Genomic DNA, 26,158 nt, shown 5'->3' with positions numbered 1-26,158 from the left:
TGCATCTCCTAGATGACTACCCGAAAACCACATAACGTGAAATTGGACGCAGCTATATGTCAAGTTCACGCCAGTTGCAAGAGATCAGACAACTTCAGGGTACATTGCCGTTCATTCTAGATCATTTGATGAAGATTTAGAGCTATTTCAATTATTTTAGTAGCAGATTCATTACTTCAAACAAAAGATATTCCAACCAAACACCCAATACCAATCACTCCCTAGCTATATAACTTGTTACTCGGCCCCGTACCAGGCAAGCCCCTCATAGCCTTACTCCCTTCCATCGTTACGTTGGCTTTCAAACAGCTCATATGTGCCATCGAAATCCCAGTATAATTCTTGCTGCCCTATATATAACAAAAATAAACCAAAAGTAATCGGATCATGCCCACTCGTGACCGTTCTCTTAATGCGACTAATCTGAATGTAACGTTGGAAAAATACCTAGGTAGGAGGAGTACTGTACACTGCCAAGTGAGGGCCAGGCTAGACAAGATGTGAGGATTGGTATTGTGGGGAACGCAGTGTAAACCCCCGCTCCGGGCATACAGCAATCGGCGCCGGTCTATAGACGACCAGAAGAAGTGCGACGTCAAACTATGGATTCTTTAATTTAGAATCTAATAGGGTAACTCGTGTATAGTACAATATAATGCTAGGGCCGATCAACCGTAGGAAATGAACAAAAAAACGGGGCTGAGTCCTAGAATCTATTAGTCGAGACGAGATAGCGGTTGAATTAATGCGCTAGGTGCTTGCCTGATATCGAGACCTGATCGTTACATGCGCAAATGCTATCACAAATTTTGAATGCCATCTAGCCTGCATGTAAGCTAGGTACGGAGGGAACATTCCGAAGTCCTATTCGTGTGGACGGAAAGAACCAGCCTCGTCTAATATCTGCTCGTGGCTAAATGATCCTTGTTGGTATTCGTGAAGGGCAGTATTCAGCCGCGGGTACAGAGCCATGTGGCTCTCTTCTACATATATTACGCATATGCGTACCCCGATGTCAATGCATGCAATTCCTGGGTACAGGCATGCTTTGGGTCCGGGGTTCGCACAGGTACGTAAACTTGAAGATACATGGAATTTCTTGAGCCAAAGCAAAGTCAATTTTTTCTGTGTCTAGATCAAAGGTATTTACAAGTTCGAAGAGAAGGTATATACAAAATGTATGAGGGCAGGGCGTCCTTTGAGATTTCAAGACCCCGGCCGGAGCGCTAGAATTTTTTCACTCGCCTTCTCGGCTGCAACCACAATCAGGGCGCTGGGATTCGTGCTTGGCATGCCAGGGAAAATACTTGCGTCTACGACGAAGATGTTGTCTGTACCGTAAACCTTGGTGTTTAAGTCCACGACTGATGATCCGCCTGTAAGTCCGCTGTCGGTACCCATTTTGGTGGTACCGAGCCAGTGGTTGGCACGGCGAGCTCCAATGTTTGCGTAGGTGAGCGGGAGCTGGGAGGTATTAGTTGTGAATTCAGATGTAGGAAGCTACTTACGCTCGCGAGGTAATCAGCGCCGCTCATGCTGGCAGGAGGTAGCAGTAGCGTTATGTTTGGTATAGTGCTCAGTGCTGCCTTCATGTGATCAATCGCTATAGCGACAGATGCTAGATCATTGGTGTCTCCGTAAGGTAGCGTAGAGACCACCATGTTCAAACCCTTCGCAATAGTGGTACGACCACGAGAGAGCTGGCCTCTTCCGAGGTAAAGACTGAGAGTCATAGTATTGCCATCTGGCTCTCCACCAGATCCCTCAACTCTGGATGTCCATTGCATCTGTCTTACAATGCCATCAGGACCTGTGATTTCTTCCCACATCATTGGGCCGATATTTGGCGCTGCTTGAGCAAGAGGGCCGATGCGACTTTGAAGATAACTCGTAGCATCGGCGGCAATTGGAGTATCCCAAGCTGCAGGCCAATCGTAATAAGTGACGTTGGGATGCGAGATAACACAGTCGGTGTTCAAGTGGTCGTCAAGATTATATCCCACAGGCAGATCAATCCAAGAGCTAGATGATATCATCTTTGAGGCATCAGTGCTAGAGTTAACCACTTGGAGCATGTCGGTAGGTCCAATCCCACTTCTGAAAAGAATCTTTGGGGTTCCAAAAGCTCCAGCAGCAAGAATAACACGACCGGTGACTGCGGTCAAGTTGAGAGTACCAGTGTATCCTCCATTGTTTGTTGCCAAAAGATCTAAGCTAGTTGCATGCCCACCTACACGGTTGACACGTTCAACACTGGTGTTCAACCACATGTGGAAATTTTGTCTGCTGCTCGCGCTTACAAGATAGGTAGCCATAGGGCCACCTCGCTCGCCGTGAATGTACATGTAAGGGGTATGAGCATAAGTCCTATTCTTTTGGCTTGGGACGTCGTTCGCTGTCACGCTAGTCCAGTTTGCATTGGCAAGTCCTGTTCGGATAGTGTTGAATCCGGATTGAAGATAGAGTTTTCCGTCCATAGAAGGATGATCGGTGCCTGGAAGTCGTGAAAATACTCGCTGGGTAGCTGCTGACATATCGGCAGACTTCCACCCGGTTGGAAAGTTGACGTCCCAATCCGCAGGGTTGGGCTACTGGAGTCAGTACATGTCTTGCTTCTCGACGCGAAATTCTTACCTTCCACCATAAGCCGGCATTGACTGCTGTTCCTCCACCCAAAATGCAGCCTGCCATTTGATCCGTATCGGTGCAAGCGACACCATCTGATCCACCATTCCATATTCTGTTGCATTCTCCTGGAACATCGAACCATGTCAAGTTCTGTCCATCGAGCCATCCACTCTCAGGTCGAAGTGCTAGGATATGTCAGCTCCATCTCGTACACACTATAGTGATGCTTACTTCCGCCCCATCTCGCAGAGGAAGCTACTCCTTTTTCAATGAGCAGAACAGACTTTCCAGCTTCAGACAGCTTATCTGCAATTGGGATACCGCCAGCTCCACCACCAATCACAACATAATCATATGTGATACCTGTTGGAACTGCACTGGCCGAGATGGAAGTTGGAGTTGAAGTTCCTGATGATGTTGCTGAAGTGTATGTAGTTGTAGCAGTCAGGGTTGCCCATTTGGAATAATCGGACTGTGTAGCAGATGCAACTTTGATTGAAAATTCTCCCATTCCATTATTGTGTTGGTCAAAGCCGGAGTTTGCATCTGTTTTATCAAAGGGAGGTGCGTCGGATTGGGCCCAACCTTGTTCAAATCCTCCCTTCGAGGTTGAGGTATTGAAAGAGGTTTGGGTTGGATCATCGAAGAGCAAGCAATTTGTACACTTGTATACCAGGGTCCAATTGGTGGCATTTACTTTCGAATATATTGGGTAAACCGAGGCAGTTCCCCCGTACGGAACCGGGGCTAGATATCCACTACGTTATTGGTCAGAAATCCAATTTCCTTGCTTCAGAGAATATACATACGGTGTATATCGGAAGGAAGTAGCGATTTCATCACCATTGCCAGTTGGCCACGCTAAGAGCATTAGGTGGTTTTCCATACCTGCACCCACATTGTCTCCCTGGACAATACCAGACCACCCTGTGCCATTAGGTGTAGATCCAATCTAATCGGTCAGCTCCGTCAAATTCGACAGCTCTCTCATCGGAACATACAATCAATCCGATGTATTCAAATGAGTCTACTGTCAAGGCATTCTCTGGCAGAGCAATACCAAAAGTGAAGCCTCCCCAGGAGGTCAATGAGAACTCTCCATCTCCTTCGACGGTCCCATTGACCTCATAGCTGGTGTAGAAAATGATGCCAGTGTTTGGCTCTGTGTAAGTTCCATGAGCGGCAAAGTCTTGTGCCAGCACGGGTGAAAAAACTATATTATGTCAGGGATGGAATAAACATGCAATTGGGATTCTCACAGTACAAGGCACAGCCAAGAACACCACAGAGAAAGTTAATTGTCTTCATATTGGGCATGAACTACACCAGAACACAAGAATGAGATGAACAAGTGAAAACGGAGAGGAGAGAGGAGACACAGAGCAAGATATAACTTTTTTCCGTGGGCTCGTTGAGGAAACGTGATGACAGGAATTGCTCAATTGTTATTGGAGGGAGTAGATGAAAGGCCTTTCCATGGAGTGGCAATGGGATTCATGCGGGTTGTTGGTGCATAGTGCTTGTGTGGGGTAAGGCTGGGCCGTATGACATTTTGAAAAGGGAAATTACCCGTTTAGTGTAGATAGTGCCACCATAGCCATGCAGAGATACCACGGATGGATTCGCCGGGCAACGTGATGGAAAAGCTGAAAATACATCAAAAATGCAATATAGACGGAACTCAGGCCCATCGGCAATAGCTCTCCGCACGCGTGCAATTGTTTTACCGGCTGTTTGATCCCAGCACAATCACTACGCCGCAGGAAACGACAGATCTTTAGACCGCTGAGCCTAATTGATTGCGTAAAAAGGAAAGAGAATTTGATGAACATAGCACCCAGCTGACGCCGCCCTGGGACATTCAGAGTGGATTCAAACAATTAAAAGTCATCTCTGGGCGATGTACTGCATCGCTAATACCGGAACCTAGATAGACACAGGAGGGAATTCCTAAGCTGGTAACGCGAGGTACTGTATTGCTTACCACGGAACGGGGTTCTGTGTGACGGTGTGATAGAGTAAAGCCTGGCCTCTTGTTCTAGACATAAATATACTCCGCCAATGAAAAGTACTCATACTCGTCCTTGCCGCTCTCAATTAGATGAATATTGAAACGCGAGGGACAAGAGCCAAGTGATGTAGAGAAGTCGTTTCATCAAGCACGCAGGATTCCGCCTGCTGATTATCCGGTGCCTGAAGACCGATCTAAACCACGTGACTCTAATGCGTAATAGAAGATATATAGATGGCGATTTAGATAGAGAAATGGCTCATAACGCGTCTGAATCTAAGCCAGATATTGCTATGAATTCTCGAGCGGAACCAAGCGGAAACGACTCTACACGTGATGTTGCTTCCGAAAGAATTTCGTCCTCGGCAAAGGCAACCGGAAGGGAAGAGCTGGTTGTAAGCAAAGATAACCGGCCCTCCTATTGGCTCAAGAAATGCTCTAGCAACTGAACGGCATCAACGAACTCGACATTCTAGAAGTCGGAATCGCCTCAAACAACCAGCATACTCTTCTTTTTCTCTCCTCTTTCTTCTCCCCTCTCCCCTCTTCTCCTCTGGTACTTAACCTTCCAATATGTCTTCGTTTGCAATGCGGAGGTGTACAGCTGGTCCTTCGGTATGCTTGCCTCTTGCCTCGGCCCAAGTAGCATGAGCCTATGCTAATGCTGTGTATAGCTCTCGAAGGCATTGAAGAGCCAGACAAGAACCTTCTCTTCTACAAGATCCGCAGGTATGATATATAGACCGTCTGCAAGTATCAAACAAAGCTGAGAGTCTTGCAGCCAGGATAATAACAAATGCGCCCCTCCGAGCCAAGGAAGCTTCGCCCTTCGCTAGCCACAAATACCCAGTCGTTGTATGTACCCTACCTATGCCTAAAGGCTTTCATCTGATGGTTATTAGGATCACGAATATGATGCGATTGTTGTGGGAGCCGGTGGTGCCGGTCTGCGAGCAGCTTTCGGTCTTGCCGAGGCTGGTTTCAACGTCGCGTGTATATCGAAACTATTTCCAACTCGAAGTCATACGGTAGCTGCACAAGGAGGTATCAATGCTGCGCTGGGTAACATGCACGAGGACGACTGGAGATGGCATATGTACGATACCGTCAAGGGTTCGGATTGGCTAGGAGATCAGGATGCAATTCATTATATGACAAGAGAGGCCCCAAAATCTGTTATTGAGTTGGAGAACTACGGCTGCCCTTTCTCAAGAACCGACGATGGCAAGATGTGAGTTTCATACTTACTAACCATGAAGACTTTGCTGATGTTTGCAGCTATCAACGTGCTTTCGGTGGTCAATCGCAAAAGTTTGGAAAGGGTGGACAAGCATACAGATGCTGCGCTGCTGCGGATAGAACCGGACATGCTCTCCTACATACTCTCTATGGCCAATCTCTCCGACACAACACAAATTACTTTATCGAATATTTTGCTCTCGATCTGATTATGGAGGATGGCGAGTGCAAGGGTGTTATCGCGTATAACCAGGAAGACGGCACTCTGCACCGATTCCGTGCACACAACACTGTTTTGGCTACTGGTGGTTACGGACGTGCGTACTTCAGTTGTACCTCAGCGCATACTTGCACGGGTGATGGAATGGCTATGGTTGCTCGCGCCGGTCTACCTAACCAAGATCTCGAATTTGTCCAATTTCACCCAACTGGTATCTATGGAGCTGGATGTTTGATTACTGAAGGTGCTCGTGGTGAAGGTGGATACTTGTTGAACTCTGAGGGAGAGCGGTTTATGGAACGTTACGCGCCAACCGCCAAGGATCTTGCCAGTCGTGATGTCGTTTCTCGATCAATGACAATGGAGATCCGTGAGGGGCGTGGTGTTGGTCCTGATAAGGACCATCTTTACCTCCAGCTCAGCCATTTGCCAGCTGAGGTTCTCCACGAGCGTCTTCCAGGTATCTCCGAGACTGCTTCTATCTTCTCTGGTGTCGATGTCCGGAAGCAACCTATTCCAGTTCTACCAACAGTTCACTACAATATGGGTGGTATCCCAACCAAGTACACTGGTGAGGTTCTCACTGTTGATGGTGAAGGTAAGGACCAGGTCGTACCTGGTCTTTTCGCGTGCGGTGAAGCTGCTTGCGTGTCAGTTCACGGCGCCAACCGTTTGGGAGCCAATTCTCTCCTCGATCTGATCGTTTTTGGTCGCGCCGTATCCCACACCGTCCGGGATAACTTTGAGCCAGGCATGCCCCACAAGGAAATCAGCGCCGACGCCGGTGCTGAATCCATCAAGGTCCTAGACCAAATCCGAACGTCCGATGGCCCAAAGAGCACACACGAAGTCCGTCTAGCAATGCAAAAGACCATGCAGACAGACGTAAGTGTGTTCCGTATGCAAGAGAGTTTGGAAGAGGGTGTCAAGAAGATCAACGAGGTCGACCAGACCTTTAAGGATGTCGGAATCAAGGACCGAAGCATGATCTGGAACTCGGATTTGGTCGAGACTTTAGAATTAAGAAACTTGTTAACTTGCGCGTAAGTCCCTTTCCCCTTTCTTATTATTAGAACAACAGTACTAACAAACCTATCAAGCGTCCAAACCGCCGAATCCGCAGTCGCGAGAAAGGAATCCCGCGGTGCACACGCCCGAGAAGATTACCCCGAAAGAGACGACAAGGAGTGGATGAAGCACACCTTGAGTTTCCAGAAGAAGCCCCATGGCAAGACGGACCTAACATACCGAGCCGTCGTAGCCAACACGCTGGATGAGAATGAGTGCAAGGCCGTGCCACCTTTCAAGCGTGTTTACTAGATGAAATATTTTAGCAATTGCATATTTATCTTTATACTCGATCGAGGGGCTATGAGATGAGAAGAAGCATGTTTTAGTCACGGGGACTCTTTCCGAGTGTAGCTGTAGCAGTAGCATATTTTTGCGGTTGCGGGTGGTGCGGTGCTGGTGGTGCGGTGCGGTGCTTGTTTGCTATGAATGGTTGGTTGAGTTGCTTTGTGTATGTACGTAGGTAGGGATGAAGAATACAAATTTATCAAAACACATGCAGTCCATTCAATACTCCGAATTGACTTTTGATTACATAGCTATGAGTGACTTCTTGAAGCACATGCAGATCGAATATTCCGAATTGACTTTTGATTTGATCCATTGCTGTAAGTAACTAATATAACTGTTCTATATATAGGCTTTGCAATTGGCAGGCATCTCTCTCTCTATATTTAAATAATGCATGCATGCTCTCCAACCCCGCTCCCCCCCTGAAAACGCCAGGACATATGCAAAGCGCCACCCATATGAAATGAAAGGGAAATCAAGCATCCTTTCTATCTACCATGCATCTATTCCCAACGCCAACCCGCTTATGCAAGAAAATACCATCAATTCTAAATGAAGCAAGCGATCGATCGATCGATCAATCCAAACTACTCCAAGCATGCACCTCCATCTACGCCTACGGGCCAACGTGAAACCTCGCTTTCAGCGCATCGAAGATGATAAAAATAAAGGCACTACTGGGCGCACTTCTCGCGACCGTAATGCCACAGCCCCTATATAAACCCCGGAGACCGTATTGTCTCCAGATAGCTGTGCCCTCGGCCCAGAAGGCTTGTTTGCCGCCGGTCTGCATGCGGCTCTTGATGGTGTCGGCAGGGAAGAAGAGGAAGTTGTAGGACATGCCTGCGCTGGCGCCTGCTAGGGCTTGTTGCCAGAGGGGGAGGGGAGGGAGGTCGTGTGGATTGGATTGGATTGCTGAGGTGGCAGATTTGGGGGATGGAGTGGAGTTGAGATGGCGGAAGAGGAGCGTCATGCTTTCCTTACTCCCGAACCAAGCAGCACAGCCGCCCGTCTCCCTGATCAACGTCCCCAACTGTCCCCTCCAAAAACCCCTCACGCCCTCACTCCTCCAAACCTCCCTCACCACATCCCGGATCCCCTTGCCCCTCCTCCCCTCCCCATCAACCTGTATGCGGCACTTGACGAGCTCCACAGGCGTCAACACCAGACTCGTAAACGCACCGCTAATTGCACCAGTGCACCACAAGGCGCCCAGTGGCAGCACTTTCTCACGCTCGTAAAACCCGCCCCAGAAAAGCGTTTCTCGCCCGACGCGCTCCCAGAAGAACAGAGATGAGGTTTCGAGCGCAGCGCCGAGCAGAGGCGCGCTGATGCCGCGGTATAGAGAGAGCAGCGGGGCGGTGCGCAGGGATTGGCGCAGACAGTCGAGGGGGCCGGTGTAGGCGTCTGGGCGGGATTGGAGGCGCACTTTTATGGTGTCGAATGGGTATTCGATGTATTTCCCCGCTATACCTGCGATCTGTAATATTGATACGACATGTTAGCAATTGTTATTATATTACACGCGTGCAAGAGGGTTGGCATGAGAGTGAGAGTGAGAGTACTGATATGGTTTTGGAGGTTTGTGTGACGCGAGTTTCTTGGATTGGGGAGTATAAGTACGTACAGAGCCAAAGACTATATCTTCCATGGCGTCAATTATGGCTTCTTTGCCTTTGACGGAGATGGCTGGAGAGTTATCAGAAGAGAACTCTGGTTTGGTCGCTGCTGCTGCCATCTTGGTCGTTGACAATCCAAAAAATGCGGCGTTTCCGTGATTTCGTAGTGGGGCAGATGGACGATGGATGATATTATATTTTCCGAAGGTAGTACAGTACAGTACTCCAGGTCTTTAGAAAAGACGAATTGGGGTGTTCAAGTGCTTCTTGATGCTTCTATGTATAGACTCATGGAACTGCGGTGTCGGGATGACGACAGGCACAGGGACGATGTAACAGTGAGTGGCTTTGCAGAAGATATATAGCCAAGCGCGGGGGGGATGGACCATCCGTTTAAGGAGAAGACGAGACGGGCAGGTGGGCTGGAAGAGAGCAAGCAAGAAGGAAAAAGAAAAAGGGAAGATGATCTTCTCTTTCTCAGTTTACAATCCAGGTTATCGTGCCAAGTAGTTGTGGGGAAAAGGTGCGCCGAGTGCGTTGTATCGAGAAAAGCATTTCAAAGTAGAGGGTCCCGGGGGGGGCGGTCAAGAGGGGTGCTAATGAAGGCAAGAAGAGTCTTACTGTGTTTGTGAACCCCTGCAAAGCAATGGAAGGCCACCTCAGCAGCGGGACTGTTATATTGAGTTTGTGTTCATTAGGTACTTGTAGCCAGCCAGGTTGTGGTGGAGTGTGGGAAGGGAAGAGAAGGGAACGGGATCAAATTCTCGAGTGACATTGCACGAGCACGAGGAAAAAAGCCCGCACTTTTTGTAACGAGGTGGAGATTCCCTGCAAAATCTTATCAGATCAGATTAGATCAAGAACTTTTCCGACCCACTTCACGATACAGTAGAAAATAATCCGGCCGTGCAATCTGGGTGCGGGACAACATCTTCTACAAAATATTAAGCACTCTTGTCATATCTCGTAATATCCCCGATTATCATGTCTACAGAAGTAGCAACGGCTACTGCGCCAAGCCTACCCACAACTGTCCCAGCACAGGGCATGCGCAAGAATGGTTTGCCTTTCCACCCTCCCTCTCTTTCTCAAGCCTCCAGCTAATTCTTTCCCAGGCAAGCAATGGCACGAACCAAAGTCTGCATTCCGGCCTAAAGCAGGCAATGGTACATATGAGAAACGTCAAGAAGAGCGGAAGTTCATGGCTGCTGTAAAGGCCAAGGAGAAGGAGATGAAGGAGGAGAAGGAGACTGAGAGACAGGTAGGTTATGGTTCTGCTGGTGCGCGTTTAGCAGGAGAGAAGAGAAGAGCTAATTGTGCTGCCACAGAGGAGGATCACGGCGCTTAAAGAGAAACGTGCGGTCAAAGAGGAGAAAGCTAGATACGAGAAGCTGGCCGAGACGATGCACAAGAAACGGGTTGAAAGGCTGAAGAGGAAGGAGAAGAGGAATAAGATGTTGAAGTCTTGATGTGGCCATATCTTGACAAGCTTCTACGGCATTACTGGCGTTTGGGGACTGAAAATGGCGTTTGTGAAGTGGCTGGACTCTGAGTTGTTCTGCTCAGCAAGTTGGCGGATACGTTTATACCACACGGCAGCGCACAGAAAGACACGCAAATACCTGCCCTCTTGCGTGCTGCTCTCTTTTGGCAAGCATATGATAATATAAAGCCTCGGGCATAGGTCACCGAATGTGATCGGAATATGATTCACAAGGAATGCAAACTCTATACTGTATGGGCTTTTGATGAAGCAAGTTCACATACGAATAACGAATTTACAACACCGTCAACTAACCCCCAGAGTTTTTTATTATTATTCCACATAAATTACATTTTTACAATGGGAAAGTTTAAGAGGCTTTTTTGTGACAAAATCCATCTTCACATGCCTGCATCTCGGGCTCGCTCAAGCTCCCGTACAAGGCTGAGAAAGCGTGAACTTCCAAACTCAAAGCACAACTTCCCTCCTCAAGAACAAACCATGTCAATCCCCATCCCTATCTACGATTATCCCAAACCCCCAGAGATTACCACCTCCTCCCCGACTAGACCCCAACGGCAAGCCGCCCGCTCAATCACCGAAGTCGGCACCTCCAAACTACATGCTCGCAACCACCATGGACATCACCATCCGCATCTACATCGTAAAGACAAAGACAAATTACCAGAAGGAGAATTCCCGCAAAGCTCTCTACAACCCTCAGTAAGCAGGAGCGAGCCAACTGAAAGTCGGGATGTGAGTCGCCAGGCCAGTGTGTTTGAGGTGCCGATTCCGTCCGAGGGGGAGAAGAGGAGGGAGGTAGGAGATAAAGAGGTCATGGAGGAGAAGGAGAAGGGGGTTTTGAGAGCTACGTTCGTTCCCCTCATGCCCCATATCATATCGAATTCAAACTATGGAATAGAACATCTCACTGATATTTGTACTTGTGGTAACAGTGAACTACGCAATGCATTAATGAGTTTAAACACCCTCTCAGATAACACAACTCGCCGCCTAGACAACACCTACTACAGCGTCCTCGAGAAACTTAGCGTACTACAAAACACAATCATATCCCTGAAAGAGTTAGCAGGCATGACAAAGGCCCTCAACTCGGAATTCAAGACCGAGAGCGAGGAGATTGTTAGTGATATCAGTAGCCATATCAACGCGTTTGAGGGGTTTGAGAGTCAAGAGAGCAGGATTGCGGGGTTACAGGCACGCATAGTGCAAGGCAGGGAGAAGATTACTGTTCTAGGGGGCAGAGTTGATGTTGTTAGGGAGAGAGTGGAGGGTTGGGAGAGAGCGGAGTTCGCGTGGCAGGAGAAGACGCGGAAGAGGCTGAGGTTTTTGTGGATTGTTATGTCGGTGGTTGCGGTGCTTGTGCTTGCGCTTGTGGTCCTGAGGTATACACCTGCGAAGACTCAAGGGCCTGGAGTGATTAAGGGGGTGAATATGACGGAGTTGGAGAAGAAGGTGGCGGAGATTGGCGGCGGGGTGTTTAATTTGCCGAGGGGGGTAGCGACAGGTGGTAAGTTGAAGGGATTGCAGGATGGAGACGAGGAAGATTTGGGGGATGATCCGAGGCTGAGACTCCTTGATGAGTTATGAAAGGCTGTACGGTAGAGGGCTAATAGGCTCAAGACTTGAGAGAAGCTATTCTTGTCTAGGGATTAACAGGAAGCGGTACGACATGATTACGCATATTCCCTGGATTTGATGCCGAGTAGCATAATTCATCAGCCCTAGAGTTGAACACCAGGTGGGTATAACAGTCAGCTGTTGCTGGATATCGGGCGCCGAAGATATGGGTATTGGTATCATGATAGTATTTTGCTCCGGAGGTGCTTTTTCTCCCGAAGATTATCTTCAGGGTTGAGGTTGCTTTCCAACTCCTCAGGTGTTTATAATTCCAATACGAACCTACTCCTGTTTCGAGCACATATGATACGAGCCAGGCAAAATGATTCGTAGCCGCGATGACGACGATCCTGGGCTGAAGCCGTCACTCTACTCGTGATCCCTGTTGACAGCATCACAGGACAGGACGGGCACAACTACAAGGGACCAACTTGAAACTTATTTTTACCTGTGACTAGAGAATATCTGTAAACAATAATATATCAACATTCTACATTCACATCTATATTTATACTGTAATTAATCAAAAGTTCATTCACAACCATAAGCGGAAGGATTAATCACGAAACCCCTCGGGCCTCAGCCCCTCTACAATACCCCGCTAAAGGCCGTACGTCTGTTTGCATACAGTACATAACTCGCAAAGCTGTACAGTAATCTTAAACCACAAACCTCGCACCAGTCAGGAACCCGAGCTCGAGAAGAGCTTTTCAGCATCAATAGATCGGCAGATATCTATCAGAGTGCTCTCGCCATCACACGGTACGGTGAAGCAAGTCAGGAACGGAGAGCCTGTGAGAAGGCTTAACGGCAGCAGCAAGCAATCATGTCTTCAAACAGCTCCTCCGCCGTCGCAGCCCGAGAGACACAGGCGCTTACAGGGAAACAAGAACATTGTACGTCTCCCCAATACCTCTTGATTTCTACAGAGTACAGTTCTGACAGCTACCCACAGATCTCAAGCGCGAGCTCATAGCCCAGCAAGTCAAATTCGAAATTACCGAGCTAAACTCCCCCACTGCTCTACAACGATTCGGAGCACCCTTCAAGTCGGACTTTGGAGAGGTGTCGCCGCTGGATTCTGATCTGCCGATTCTGAGGTATATTTTCGTCCATCATGTGCGCGAGTTCCCGTTCTTGGATAAGGCAAAGGAGAAGGAGTTTTGGCAGGACAAGTTGCAGGTGGTGAGTTCAATATCCGCTATGGTGTAAGGATTGAGGGGGTGGGGGGCTAATTGGGCGTAATGTAGTTCTTACAATCGTTCGCAAGCAAGCATATTTCTTCCTCGGAAGATAGACTGGAAGAGACGAAGCGACGGAAGCTGTCTATAAAGGCGCAGAAGCTGGTGGAGCTGATGATGGTCTCGGGTATACCTACGGCCTCTGGATATGAAGAACGGATACGCTTTTCCGAGTTGGAGGTTGTGGATGCGGGGGCTATTGAAAATGGGGTTCTATCGACAATGCCAGAGGGCCATTATCTGAATGGGTGGGATGTCAATGTTGCGGGTGTCAGGACGGTTTCTGTGAAGAGGAATATCAGATACCACAAGCATGCTGTAAGTTTCCCTTGGGGGGTGTTTTTGGTCCCTGCTGACAATGCTTTAGGAATTCATATTGAGGGTCAAGAGAAAGAACGAACTCGAATTCTTTATTGGAAGACGATATGGAGATTTCAAGAGGCTTCACAACAAATTACGCACCGAGATGCCAGGAAAAATCCTCCCTCCATTACCAAGGAAGAATAAGCAAAGCTCTACCGCATCGAACCTATTCAGTGCTGTTACTGGTGGTGGTGACGATGATAACTCTTCAGTATCTTCCGTTAGTACCATGGGAACATTGAAAGTTGATACTTCCTTGACCAACCTTTCAATTCGTGGTATGCTAATGTCTAATCTAAGCCTACTTATGCTAATTCCGTGCAGATCACCGTCGAACCCCTTCCAAAGCTTCATTTGGGAGAAGCTCTCCTAGACCCAGCACGGATTCCGGAAGGCCATTTGTCCCCTCAACTCCAGCAACTCCTACAACTCCAATTCCCAATCAAGAGGTACATGGCACATACAAAATTTTGAAATACCGCTAACAATCTATAGCCTATCACGTTATGGCGCGAGAGCCAACGGATCTCTCTCAGAGCATTCCTTAGATCACTTCTATCTAACCCCCAAATTGCCAGCACCAGAGCTATATCTGAGTTTTTATCCCATGAGCCAATTACACCTACCGATGCAGATGTGGAAGATATTGCACGCCGCAAAGCTATGGATGAGAAGAGAGTTGAAGAGCAGAAGAAGTTCTATGAGATTGCGAGAAAGCGTGCTGCAGAGCTGGATGTTTATATGGAGCAGTATGTTCCAATGAGTGGTGCATGACAATGAGCTAACGAAGTGCAGATTCCGCCGTGATATTGTAGAAGACAATGGCCTTACCAAGCTCTTTAAGGAAATTAAGGATAAGCCGACGATCCAGGACCTCAGCGTCCAATACCAAAAGTTCGCAGAATGGTTACGAATTGAGATTGCGGCTACGATTTACCACCTCTTCCTTGCAGAAGATAACTCACCTGAGCTTTTTGCCCAAGCAAAAAAGATTCATTCCATGATTCCATATACCATTATCAAGAACGCTATCCGAATAGCAAATCCAGCTGCTGTTATGTCCAGTATACTTGATATATTCCTAGCACAGCCATTCGGTGCCAGATCACTGATGCAACGAATATTCTCTCTCACATTGAACGACGGTATCAGGAGTTTCCAGAAGTCCATTGATTCTTTAGTTCTCAAAATTGGGGAGCCAGTCTTCAGTAATAAGTTGAAGAAGTTCACTGATGCTTCCGAAGAAGTAAAAAATTCCATCCGAGAAGAATCTGAGAATGAGAGCGTCGATTTGATCGTTGCTATTCTCAGATCAGAAGACATCGATCCTGCATTGAACTCTGAGCAAATCGGCAAGATTTACAACTCCTGGGTGGCATGGAACAATGTTGTGGACAATGTCGATGAGGAGATGAAGCAGGGTGCACAATTGTTCTCATACCTGAAGCAGCTTCTAAAGCTTTACACTCGGCAACGAGACAAGTCGATGATGCTGAGCATGATTGAGGAGCCTGTCACACTTCAGCTTCTCCGAGACTTATTCACAATATTCTACGAGCCTCTTGTGCGAGTGTACAAGTCAGCAAACGTCTACAACAGCGTTACAGACTTTGCAGTATTTATCGATGACATGATCCAAGTAATATCCAACCATCTAAACACATATAACCCGCCAACTAACAAAAACCTCCAGGTCGTCGACAAATGCCGCGAGCAAGACGTATCCGCTGACCCTAACCAGACCGTGCAAGCTTTCATCGACCTCTGCCAACGCCACGAACACAACTTCTACAAATTTGTCCACGAGGTGCACACGCATGATAATGGCCTCTTTGGTCAGTTAATGGGATGGATAGAAGGCATACTCGAATTCCTGCGCCACGGTCCCAAAGCCGGCAAACTCGACATCAACGCCCTAGTCGCCGGCGCCGTCAGTGTCAAGCAACTCTCGAAAGAAACGGCCGTCTCTGAAATCGACGCCTTGATCTCGTGGCAAGAAGCACGCAAGAAATGGCACCAAGACAAAACTCGGCAGAAGATGGCGGCTGAGGGCAATGGAAGCATCAATGTGGAGAGTGTTCCAGGGGCGCTGCATTTCAAGAGTAATGATTTTGGCATTGATCAGATGGACTTGCAGGAGATTAATTATGATGAGAGTGAGGAGAGTAGTGATGAGGATGAGGCGGATGATGAGCTGGATCCGGTGGAGGCGGAGCGGAAGAGGAGGGCGAGGAAGCAGGATCATCTGCGCAGGACAGCGGGGGAGCCGGTGAAGCCTGTTGTGGTTGAGGTGCAGAAGTTGAGGGAGAGCTTCTTGGCTATGTTGAGAATGGTGTTGGCTGAGTAGAATGCGGGAATAGTCCGACTGGGTTGTACGTGCGAAGGAAGCTCTGGTATCATATGAACGATGCATGCATGCGGGGTTCTGTGCATAGGAGGGAGCGGTAGACGGAGGATTAGGTGGATGGGAAGGGATCGGATTCCTTAGGATTCATGGCGAGAATATGTTTACCTACCTGGAGCGTGCCTGGATTAGATGAGGGTACACTCTACGTTTTACGTTGGGTTGGAGATACATCATTAGCAAGCATGATGGCTTGGCATGGCACGGCATGGTGGCATAGTATAGATGCGATAGAAGGAAGCCAGTCAGTCAGTCAGACTTGTAATTGGTTGAAATGAAATTCATTAGTTCATTGATTCTTAGCGTTCGTTTGATACTGTCTTTCTTCTACTTTAAAGTCGTTTTAGATGAAGTTTAGATAATTTGAGTTGAGTTAAGCTAGGAGGGTTATACTTAGGTAGAATAAGTCTGTTGGCTGTTGGGTTTGTGATAAATCATTATGGTTTGGAATCGTACTGTAGCATTGCTAGCTGGATAATTGGAGATTATCAAGGAGATAAATAAATTCATCGGTATACGCATGTGTTCCTATTCCTAACATGCCCACAACTCCCTACTCGTCTGAAAATCATACCACCTCCTTCACCTCAAGTCAAGTCAAGGATCCACCCCATTCCACTTCTCTTTGCCCTTCGAATTCCCGTTTCAATTTCAATTTACAAATAATTTGATTTGGTTTATTTACTCCTCCTCCTCGTCAACGAACTTCGTGGGCTTGGTATGTGGGTGGTCGACCTCCTTGTGCGACATGTCCCAGTTGTTCAGGTACCCGACGCCGGCACTGAGGTAGGTGGCGAATCCGAGCCAGCCGAGGTAGGGGACGAGTGCTAGGCCGGCGACGGTGTCGACTGAGCCCCAGAGGTAAGTTAGGTAGCCGGTTACACCTGTTGGGTTGTTAGCAGCTGGCGTGCAGATCTTACGACATCACATGTCAAGAGGATGGATTGAAAGAGAAGAGGTGGGTAGGAAAGAACGTGGGGTATATATATAACTTACCAGTCAAAGCAACAATATCAACCGTGGCCTCAATTGGTCGCTTGGCCCAGAAGAACAACGGCATCCAGATTAGATTCAGGCCCAGCTGCACGGTATACAGCGTTGCGCCGTGCTTGGTTATGAGCTGGTGCTCGGCGGACGCAAAGGGCGACATGCCCACTGTGTAGGCGCGGTAGGCCGAGTAGCCCATGAGGCCGTATAGGATGGTCCATGCTGGGCCGAAGACCTGAGGGGGTGGGCGGTAGGGCGGCTGTTTGAGAGCGAGGTAGTGTTTATGGGATTCTTTTGCTGGATGGGAGGGGGTATGTTAGTTTCGTTTGTTTGGTTTGGTTGCGGAAAGTGAAAGAAAGGAATTGGGGTGAGGGGGAGGAGTTGATTCTTGGAAGTATAGGTGTATGGACTTACGAGAAACGCTGAATCCAACTGCTGTTCCCAATGCAATTGGAAGTAGGATTGAGGCGGCGGGACTGGCGAAGACGGCAGCGGGGAGGGTGAGGGAGGGGATGAAAGTAGTCATTGTTGCGATTCTGGCTTGATGTAGTCAGTAAGGTAAGGACAAAGTTTAAGTACTGAGAAGATGGTTCTTCAATTGAAGATTGGGAGTTCCATGTTGTGTTTAAGTACTTGTATCAGATCATGAGCCCCCCCTGTTATGCGATGACGTAGATTCAAAGCCGTTGATTGAAGCTTTGATACCTTACTCCGTATCTCCTATAACAGGTATGCAGAATAGATAGTAGCAAACATATATAAAGTACTTACTTATCGCTCTTTCTGTTTGTGGTATCGTTGTAACTGTGAAGAATGAGGGGGGAGAGAGAGAGAGAGAGAGAGAGAGGACTGAGAGACAGCTATAGCTTTATCAACCCAAGTAAGGAGACTGAGTGGACTGAGTGGCATGTTTTCCCCTCCTTCCGTGATTGATGGCTTCGTGAAACTGGCCAATCATCATCTCCTCATTATTCTATTGCCACGGCCAATCACACCACATCTCCACTCTACTCTGCCCACCCAAATCGGCCCCACTACCCAGCGCCTCATCTACCGCGCGTTAATCTACGGTAACCATGTTGATGTCGCCGTCGCATGCAATGACCGTGAATCCACCCCGATCCTCAGCTCCGACTGCTTCTCCTCATCCTCATCCTCATCCTCATTTGTCCAGCTCGCACTTGGACGAGGAATGCTCAGACACGACAGGAGCAAAACCCAACATTCAATCTTGTTTGTCTATCCTTTTCACCCTTTCTACCATCAAAATCATATCATACACTACCTACCTGATCCTGCTACTGCCTTTTCTTGCACCTTATTATCAATCTACCCCCATACCCATTCTTCAATTCAGACCAGAGCACATCATTGAGAGACTTGTTATTCGTCTGTCTGTAAACAGGCGCGAATCACCGCATTTCTACCTCACTTTTCTACTGCCTCTTGCCCTCGTATCATCAACTTCAGCTCGCGCTCATCAGTTCTTCAATCGTCTTTTACATACTATTCTACTCGTCACTACTTTTTGAACAATCCTCTGACAAGCAATCATGGCGCCAAATAGCAGTAGCTTCGTTGTCCTCACCTCCGAACGACAAACCCCAGGTGTCACTTGACAGGCAGCAAACCCCGAGCCAACAGCTCTACACCCCTCCTAAAAAGAAGCCAATCGTCCTACCAGAACGATCACCAGTCCAGATTCCTCTACGCGACAATTGAAAACGTACATACAGTAACACCGCAATGGACGCATACCAAGGCTACAGAGAGCCACCGCTCGCCAGATCCCCACCCGAAAGGACAAGCTGGGGTGGACGTGATGATGGTTATAGGCCTGCTGAACGTGCGGAACCGCGTGATAACTTCTATCGTGGTCGGTCTCCTGGTACGTTCTCTATTTTTCACATGGTACCCGCTGCCTTGTTTCACTTTGGTGCCGCTCTCCTGGACTACATGCAGCTGCAAGGCTGGAGCTTCTGTTGCACATACATTTGCACAAGCCATTGTTCGGCGTTGAGTTTACTTTTTCTTGGACAAACATAATGAATATCATACTTACATTCCATTTATGCAGGCAATGACCGTCGAACTCGTCCTCGCGAGCGAACTCGTTCACCACCTAATGTAGACCGGTACGAGCCTGCGGGCCGCCCGCCAAGAGATGATTATGACAGAGCTAGAGAGCGTGATCGCGGTGAACGTCGCCGACCATCGCCAGGTCCAGCCAACATTGATCGATATGTTCCAGGCCAAGATTCAGGTCCTCAAATCACCGTCAACCCGTTGGCAGACCCTGCATCCTTGGCTTTCCAGGTCGGATTTTCATACTTTGGAGAGTGGTGGCGCACGAATGAGAAGATCAAGGACGAACGTGAACGCGCGAGGACTGGAAAGCGTGGAGAACCTCTCCGACCTCGTGACAACCCCGAAGATCGTGAGAAGGAGAAGGCTCGCATTCAAGCCGCGTACGATGAATACAAGGAGGAGCTACAGGCTAAGATGGCGAGAGCATTTGTGCAAGAGCACAAAGGCGAACAATGGTTCCAGGAGAGATACTATCCGGAAGTCAAAGATCCTTTGCGCAGTAAACTGAACGAATTTCGACGAGGTAACTACAGTCAATGGGAGCAGGATCTGGAGTCTGGAACATTCGATGAGTATTCATTGGAGGGCATTCCAAAGAGCGAGAGCAACGGTGCTGGTGGGGTGGTTGAGAAGGAAGAAGGCGAAACAACCGCAGCGAATGAGGTTCTTGGTGTTGGTGATCTTGTTCCATCCAAAGGCAGTGATATCCGAGATGAGAACGCTTTCCAGCCAACTCTTCTTATCAAAACCATCGCCCCTCATGTCAATCGCATAAATCTAGAAGCCTTCTGCAAAGAGCATCTAGGTGAAGATGAGGGCGGGTTCAAGTGGTTGAGCTTGAGCGATCCAAATCCAAGCAAGCGCTACCATCGGATTGGTTGGGTTATGCTTCATCCTGCTCCTGAATCTGTCCCTATTGTCGAGCGTCAAGAAATGATGGATGAAGGTGAAGAGGGAGAGGGAGACGTCAAAACGAAGGACCCGATACCCCATTCTACAGCTGAAAAGGCTCTCGACGCAATCAATGGTAAAACGGTCAAAGATGAGGTTAGGGGAGATTTCACATGCCATGTCGGTGTCCATGCGCCTCCCAATCTTCCCCGGAAAAAAGCTTTGTGGGATCTGTTTTCAGCTCCTGAGCGGATTGACAAGGATGTAGACTTAGCTCAGCGCCTTGTGCAAAAGTTCGAGGAAGATTTCGGATCAGACTTCAATGCTGTTCTGAAGATTGAGGAGAGAGTTGAGGATCTGAAGAATCAAGGTCGCTTACTTCCTCCTGTCACTGCACCTACTGCCAAGAAAGAAAAGAAGTCTCGCGATTTCCTTGGTCTTGACGAAGCGATGGATGAGGGTGAAGAGGGAGAAGAAATCGAGGAGGATGAAGAAGAAGGTGCTCTGGATGATGAGGTCGACGACGAAGAGCTGCTTATAAAAAAGAAACAGCTTGATCTCATGGTCGAATATCTCCGCCGTGTCTTCAATTTTTGCTTCTTTTGCGTCTTCGAATCCGACTCTATCCACGAGCTCACTCGGAAATGTCCAGGAGGTCATCTTCGCAGACCACGCAACACTTTGACTACTTCTGCCAAAGCTGCTGCACGAGCCAGCGCTTCAGGCGAGCCTTTCCCAGGAAAGAAGCGTACAGGTACCGACATGGCGGATGATATAGACATGCAGACTCCAGTATCTCCTGAAGGTGATCGAAAGTTTCCACGCAGTGGCGTAGCTTCCAAAGCAGATCAACAACTTCAACGTGCTTTCAACTGGGTCAAGACTTTCGAGGACAAGATCTTGCAGATTCTCGAGCCTGAAGCAGTTGACGTTCGAAAGCTTGGTGGCAAGCCAACTGAAGAAGCACTAAAAGAGGAACTTGTTAAATTTGTCAAGCAAGAGGATGACCATAAATTCAGGTGCCGAGTTCCGGATTGTGCAAAGTTGTTCAAGGAGGAGCATTTCTGGAAGAAGCATGTTGAGAAGCGTCATCCTGAGTGGTTGGAGGGAATGAAGAAAGACGTAAGTTTGTTGATTGAGTTTATCTTGATATTGCTAACATTTTATAGTTTGACCTGATCAATACTTACGTTATTGACCCTGCCCACATTGCACCGTCTCGAAGTGATGCCAACAGCAATGGTCATTTCCCACCCGCCAATGGGCACATGCCTGCTGGAACACCTCGTGGTTTTAACCTTCAAAATTTCGGTATGAATGGCATGCCTCTAATGCAAGGGTTCGGTCCCCCAGGCAACTTCCCTCCTTTCCTCGCAGGCCATGCAGTCCAAGCACCACTTGGCTGGCCTGCCGGAGATACTCGCGGTGGTCCAGTGCGTCGTGGTGGAAGACAATTCCCAACCTCTCGCACCGGTCCATATGATCGCCAACCGAGAAATCAGCGTTGGGGTAGTGATAACGGCCGACTCAGCCCTCCTCCCGGCGCAAGACGCGGTGGATTAGCAAGTGGTGGTGGAAGATGGGGCGATGGTGCAGCTGGTGGTGCTGCAGTTGGACCTCGGGAAGCTGTCCAGGGCAGAAGTCTCAAGTCGTATGAGGATCTTGATGCAGTTGCTGGTGGTGGGTCTGGAGAACTTAACTACTGATGAATCCTTTCCTTCAAAAGTACCCGGGCGTTTGGAATGATGAATACATAAGGGCTTGCTGCTATGGCTATGGCCGCTGGCTTATACAGCTAGCTAGGTTTTGTTCTAGCTGGCTGCTGGTTGTGTATCATAGTGCTAGTGATATTTTCGCGAAAGATTGACGAACATGTTTTTTGCAAGACTTCTCTGCTGCTGCGATGTGATGTGATATGATGTGAGACCGCTTTCTACTTATTGCACTTCCCCTTCCTCACAATATACCCGCCTACCAAATTCATTGTTTGCCAGATGTAATACAATGCAGTGTTTATAGTTAGTTTACTTATCTGATTACCATATGCGGCGTGATATGCCTAGTAACCATCGCCCCCGAATTATCAGTAAAATATCAATCAGTATTCACCCTACTCTCTACTCTGCTTGCTTACTTGAAATGTTCATTAATTCATTCATTGGTTTGAGAAGCTTCTTCATTTATCGTCAAATTCGTTAAAATAGAAAAAGAGGAAGGAAATCGAGCTTGGATGGGTGATGGTTGGATAGATACCGCCTCATCTTCTGAAACGCTGGAGAAGCAAAGGTGGAATAGAAAAAGCCCCGCGCCCGTGCCCGTGCCCGTGCAGTCGAGCCAGGCCTGTAGAGCCGCATAAAGAAAGCCAGCAAGAAGTTCGCAAGCCACGCAAGTTCCACAAGCCTCGTCTAGAGCCTCGCGCCTCGCCTGTGGCTCATGGTCTAATACTCCTCCTCCCCTTCCTCAGGATCAAAACTATCCGCAGCAACCTCTTCATAATCCTTCTCCAGCGCCGCCAGATCCTCCCTCGCCTCACTAAACTCGCCCTCCTCCATGCCCTCGCCTACATACCAATGCACAAACGCGCGCTTGCTATACATCAGATCGAACTTATGGTCCAGCCTGCTCCACGCCTCGGCAATCGCCGTGGTGTTGCTCAGCATGCTGACGCTGCGGTCTACGGATGCCAGGGCGCCATCGTTGGGCGAGGTCGAAGGGACCGAGACGGGCTTCTGGTAGTTGATGCCCAGTTTGAAACCTGTGGGACACCATTCTACGAGGTTGAATGAGGTTTTGGCTTTCAGGGACGCGACGGCTGCGTTGCAGTCGCGGGGGACCACGTCGCCGCGGTAGAGGAGCGCAACGGCCATGTATTTTCCGTTGCGAGGGTCGCAGACTACCATTTGGTTGTTGGGTTCGAAGCACCTGGGATATAGTGTTAGCAACAAGCGATTTAAGGAGGGAGATTGGGATAGGGGTTGAATAAATGGCGCTAGGGGGCTTACTGAAGCGTCAAATCTTGAGTCTTGAAACTCTCATGACTACTCTTCGCAGCGCTGATGACAGGCGCATAACTAATCAACGGGTAATGAATCCTGGGATACGGCACCAGGTTCGTCTGAAACTCATTCAAATCGACGTTCAGCGCGCCGTCGAAGCGCAAACTACTCGTAATACTGCTCACGACCTGCGCGATCAGACGGTTCAGGTGTTCGAAGGAAGGGCGCGGGATATCGAGGTTGCGGCGACAGATGTCGTACACGGCCTCGTTGTCGACAAGAAAGGTGCAGTCGCTATTCTCGATGGTGCTGTGTGTTGAGAGCACGGCATTGTATGGTTCTACCACTGCGGTGCTAACGCGGGGCGCAGGGTAAACGGCGAATTCAAGTTTGGATTTCTTGCCGTAGTCGGTCGAGAGGCGCTCGAGCAACAAGGAGCCAAAGCCTGAGCCGGTGCCACCGCCAAAGGAGTGGAAGATTAGGAAGCCTTGGAGGGAAGAGCAGTTGTCCTGTTGACTTGTCAATTTATGTGCTCTCAAAACACAACACAAGTGGAAAATCAATACATTATACATCAGAAAAGAGACTATCTAGGTAGTAGGGAAGGGGGCATGGAAGATCAAACACAACCTACCAAGACACGTCTAATCTTGTCCAACGTCCCATCTAAAATCTCTTTCCCAATAGTATAATGCCCCCTAGCATAATTATTCGCCGCATCCTCCTTACCACTAATTAACATCTCGGGATGGAACAACTGGCGATAATCACCCGTGCGGATTTCGTCAATGGGACTAGGATCCAGATCAACAAAGATAGAACGCGGCACGTATTTGCCGCTGCCCGTCTCTGTGAATACGGTATCCAGCTCGCCGGAATCATGCAGGTCTTTGGCGTCGGGGTCGGGTCGACCGTCTTTCTTGAGGCCATGCTCGAGGAGGTAACTGGAAGACGGGGGGGTTGTGTTAGGATTGAGTAATTTATTGAGGTAGGTAGGTAGGTATGGAGGGGGGAATGGAAGTGCAAGACGTACAGTTCCCAAGCACTGTTCCCGAGCTGGGTGCCCGCCTGGCCGATATGAAGATGGAGAATCTAGGGGACACATCAATCAGCCTCAATTCCGAACTCAAACAAACCATTGAAATCACAAAATACGCGCCCGTACATATCTCCGTCAAATAGATATACATACCTCGCCTCTAGTCATGATGAGTAATTTGTTTAAAGGTTTGTGTATGGAGGTATAGATGGATCAATAACCTCAATTTAGCCAAAGCAACGAAAAGCAGCGCGAAGCAACTGTCGGGAGGACGTTGAAGGTAAGTTGAAAGGTGGAGAGTTTTGGGGTCGAGAGTAGGTACATGTTGGTGGGGGGCTAGCGCGAACCAATGCACGTTCGAGGGGTTAGCTCCTTCACCGCCTTTGTGATACGCCTACGCCTTCGCCCCTGAATTGAATCTGTCAGCTGGAATGAAGAATGAACGACTAGATACCTACAAATATGAAGGGAATTTACGCGACTAGGTGCAGGGTCATTTTCTACCTATAGAGCATACAGTAACAAAAGCGCAAGGGGGGAAGTGTACTTGGTGGGGGTTTAAGTGATGGCCAACACTCGGCAAATTACTATGTAGAAATCGCTATTTCCTCTTATAAAACATTAATGCATGCTAATATAAACTCTAAGAAGGTCAAAGATATTGATTTTGCCTTCTAAATAATATTTCCATTAATTTCATTTATAAGTTATCTCTCTAGATTTCTTTTAAATTACATGTAAATATAGTAACTTGGACTTAATTTTAGTAAGGAAATATGCGATTTTAGCGGGTTTTTACTTATAAAATTATATTATTAGAATAAAAGCCTACTTTAACTTTATAAATAAATGAGATATAATTAAAGTAATTCTGAAAAGGTTTTATTAGACATAATTTTACTATCTATTTTATCTACTAATTTATAGAGCAGAGAACTTATTAAGTGTGTTTCTCGCTTAAAATCAACGCCTAGCCATCACTTAAAACCCAACCAAGTATATCTTCATGATTGGCTCTGGTATTTTTTATGCTACATGAGCTCTATATTACAATATAGTCATGACTATTACATTCCGTCTATCGTTCAATAGGAAGAAGAGGAAAATATCATATCATCTATGAGGACGGACTTACTCTTCCTCCTAATATTGCGTTGGGGAAGGGAAGTTGGGGAAGGAAAGTACTTTTCGAGAAGGGAGAGAAGGAGGTGTGGTTACTCTTTCCCTCATAACTGTGAACTTTCAACCTTTCTTTGCGCCTTCTTCCATTCACTCTCTAGCCTGCCCGCGTCTACTTAAGCTCGCCTGTCTCTTCTCCCTTCAACCTTCTCTCCTTTTCATCTACGTATACTCGCCACCGCTGCACTGCATCAATCGGGGCTGTCGATGCATGATTGTACTTACACTCGTTTCTCTGTTTACACATTCACTTTCTGACCTCTTCACCTTGCCTCCCACTCGTTTCTCTGTTCACACATTCACTTTCTGACCTCTTCACCTCGCCTCTCACTTCTCAATTTCACCCTTCTCGAGTCACCTTCTCGTCTCTTCAACTTTCACATCTCCAATACCGCTATATCTGCATCAAAGGACGCTGTCCATTCCAAGATGTCAGATCTTGACGAGTACAACTCATCAGACGATGACTTCGGTCCTCCGCCCGAAGATCCACTGGCTCATTTGGGTCAGCAGAGCATCAAGAATATGCTTGAGGGGTCCTTTGAGGACCGACGAAAGTCCAAGGCAAAGTCGAGGCATCTCGCTCTGAATATAGGGACGCCAAAGATGCATATGACTCGTGCACTCATCTGGAACCGCTTCAAGAGCTTCTATGTCAACACTCTGAAGAAGGAGTAAGTTCACCTACCACAGCCAAAAGTACTTTTGGACTCTAATCATCTAATAACAGGCTCACCAAAACTCCTACCGGTGAAGACATCGAGCGATTC

At 48.1% G+C, this 26,158-nt stretch overlaps 9 protein-coding genes across 9 annotated transcripts; 5 read left to right on the top strand and 4 right to left on the bottom strand.

The window, feature by feature from the left end:
- Positions 1–1,206: 1,206 nt before the first annotated feature.
- On the bottom strand, positions 1,207–3,936 carry CDH-1_0 (Cellobiose dehydrogenase; the record flags this gene model as incomplete). The annotated part of the gene is made up of 7 exons (XM_031151368.1): positions 1,207–1,464; positions 1,509–2,588; positions 2,635–2,813; positions 2,860–3,386; positions 3,438–3,580; positions 3,630–3,841; positions 3,888–3,936. The coding sequence occupies 7 exons, from the start codon at positions 3,934–3,936 to the stop codon at positions 1,207–1,209; spliced, it is 2,448 nt and encodes an 815-aa protein (XP_031003404.1).
- Positions 3,937–5,212: 1,276 nt separating this feature from the next.
- sdh1_0 (putative succinate dehydrogenase [ubiquinone] flavoprotein subunit, mitochondrial) lies at positions 5,213–7,418 on the top strand (the record flags this gene model as incomplete). Its single annotated transcript, XM_031151367.1, has 6 exons — positions 5,213–5,254; positions 5,314–5,368; positions 5,421–5,494; positions 5,542–5,870; positions 5,918–7,141; positions 7,199–7,418. The coding sequence occupies 6 exons, from the start codon at positions 5,213–5,215 to the stop codon at positions 7,416–7,418; spliced, it is 1,944 nt and encodes a 647-aa protein (XP_031003403.1).
- A 655-nt stretch (positions 7,419–8,073) lies between these two features.
- arg-13 (Amino-acid transporter arg-13) lies at positions 8,074–9,195 on the bottom strand (the record flags this gene model as incomplete). The annotated part of the gene is made up of 2 exons (XM_031151366.1): positions 8,074–8,937; positions 9,085–9,195. 2 exons carry the CDS (start codon positions 9,193–9,195, stop codon positions 8,074–8,076), a joined length of 975 nt encoding a protein of 324 aa, XP_031003384.1.
- Positions 9,196–10,060: 865 nt separating this feature from the next.
- On the top strand, positions 10,061–10,545 carry cgrA (rRNA-processing protein; the record flags this gene model as incomplete). The annotated part of the gene is made up of 3 exons (XM_031151365.1): positions 10,061–10,136; positions 10,192–10,337; positions 10,405–10,545. 3 exons carry the CDS (start codon positions 10,061–10,063, stop codon positions 10,543–10,545), a joined length of 363 nt encoding a protein of 120 aa, XP_031003383.1.
- Positions 10,546–11,060: 515 nt separating this feature from the next.
- LHYA1_G006425 (uncharacterized protein) lies at positions 11,061–12,170 on the top strand (the record flags this gene model as incomplete). Its single annotated transcript, XM_031151364.1, has 1 exon — positions 11,061–12,170. The coding sequence occupies one exon, from the start codon at positions 11,061–11,063 to the stop codon at positions 12,168–12,170; it is 1,110 nt and encodes a 369-aa protein (XP_031003382.1).
- Positions 12,171–13,026: 856 nt separating this feature from the next.
- LHYA1_G006424 (PX domain-containing protein) lies at positions 13,027–16,151 on the top strand (the record flags this gene model as incomplete). The annotated part of the gene is made up of 7 exons (XM_031151363.1): positions 13,027–13,096; positions 13,156–13,385; positions 13,451–13,759; positions 13,809–14,082; positions 14,129–14,253; positions 14,300–14,553; positions 14,600–16,151. 7 exons carry the CDS (start codon positions 13,027–13,029, stop codon positions 16,149–16,151), a joined length of 2,814 nt encoding a protein of 937 aa, XP_031003381.1.
- A 738-nt stretch (positions 16,152–16,889) lies between these two features.
- SPBC725.10 (Translocator-like protein) lies at positions 16,890–17,733 on the bottom strand (the record flags this gene model as incomplete). The annotated part of the gene is made up of 3 exons (XM_031151362.1): positions 16,890–17,092; positions 17,205–17,492; positions 17,610–17,733. Coding segments are annotated over 3 exons (615 nt in total), but the record flags the coding sequence as incomplete, so codon positions are not given.
- Positions 17,734–18,941: 1,208 nt separating this feature from the next.
- Positions 18,942–21,880, top strand: SPBC725.08 (Zinc finger protein; the record flags this gene model as incomplete). The annotated part of the gene is made up of 3 exons (XM_031151361.1): positions 18,942–19,083; positions 19,273–21,296; positions 21,344–21,880. 3 exons carry the CDS (start codon positions 18,942–18,944, stop codon positions 21,878–21,880), a joined length of 2,703 nt encoding a protein of 900 aa, XP_031003402.1.
- Positions 21,881–22,612: 732 nt separating this feature from the next.
- TUB1 (Tubulin alpha chain) lies at positions 22,613–24,377 on the bottom strand (the record flags this gene model as incomplete). The annotated part of the gene is made up of 5 exons (XM_031151360.1): positions 22,613–23,096; positions 23,177–23,679; positions 23,805–24,114; positions 24,204–24,262; positions 24,363–24,377. The coding sequence occupies 5 exons, from the start codon at positions 24,375–24,377 to the stop codon at positions 22,613–22,615; spliced, it is 1,371 nt and encodes a 456-aa protein (XP_031003379.1).
- Positions 24,378–26,158: the final 1,781 nt, after the last annotated feature.

This window comes from Lachnellula hyalina, assembly GCF_007821495.1.
Source record: "Lachnellula hyalina strain CBS 185.66 chromosome Unknown contig00124, whole genome shotgun sequence".
NCBI classification, from domain to species: Eukaryota; Fungi; Ascomycota; class Leotiomycetes; order Helotiales; family Lachnaceae; genus Lachnellula; species Lachnellula hyalina.
Note: the sequence above shows the minus strand (reverse complement) of the source record. Positions and strands in the feature narration are given on the sequence as shown.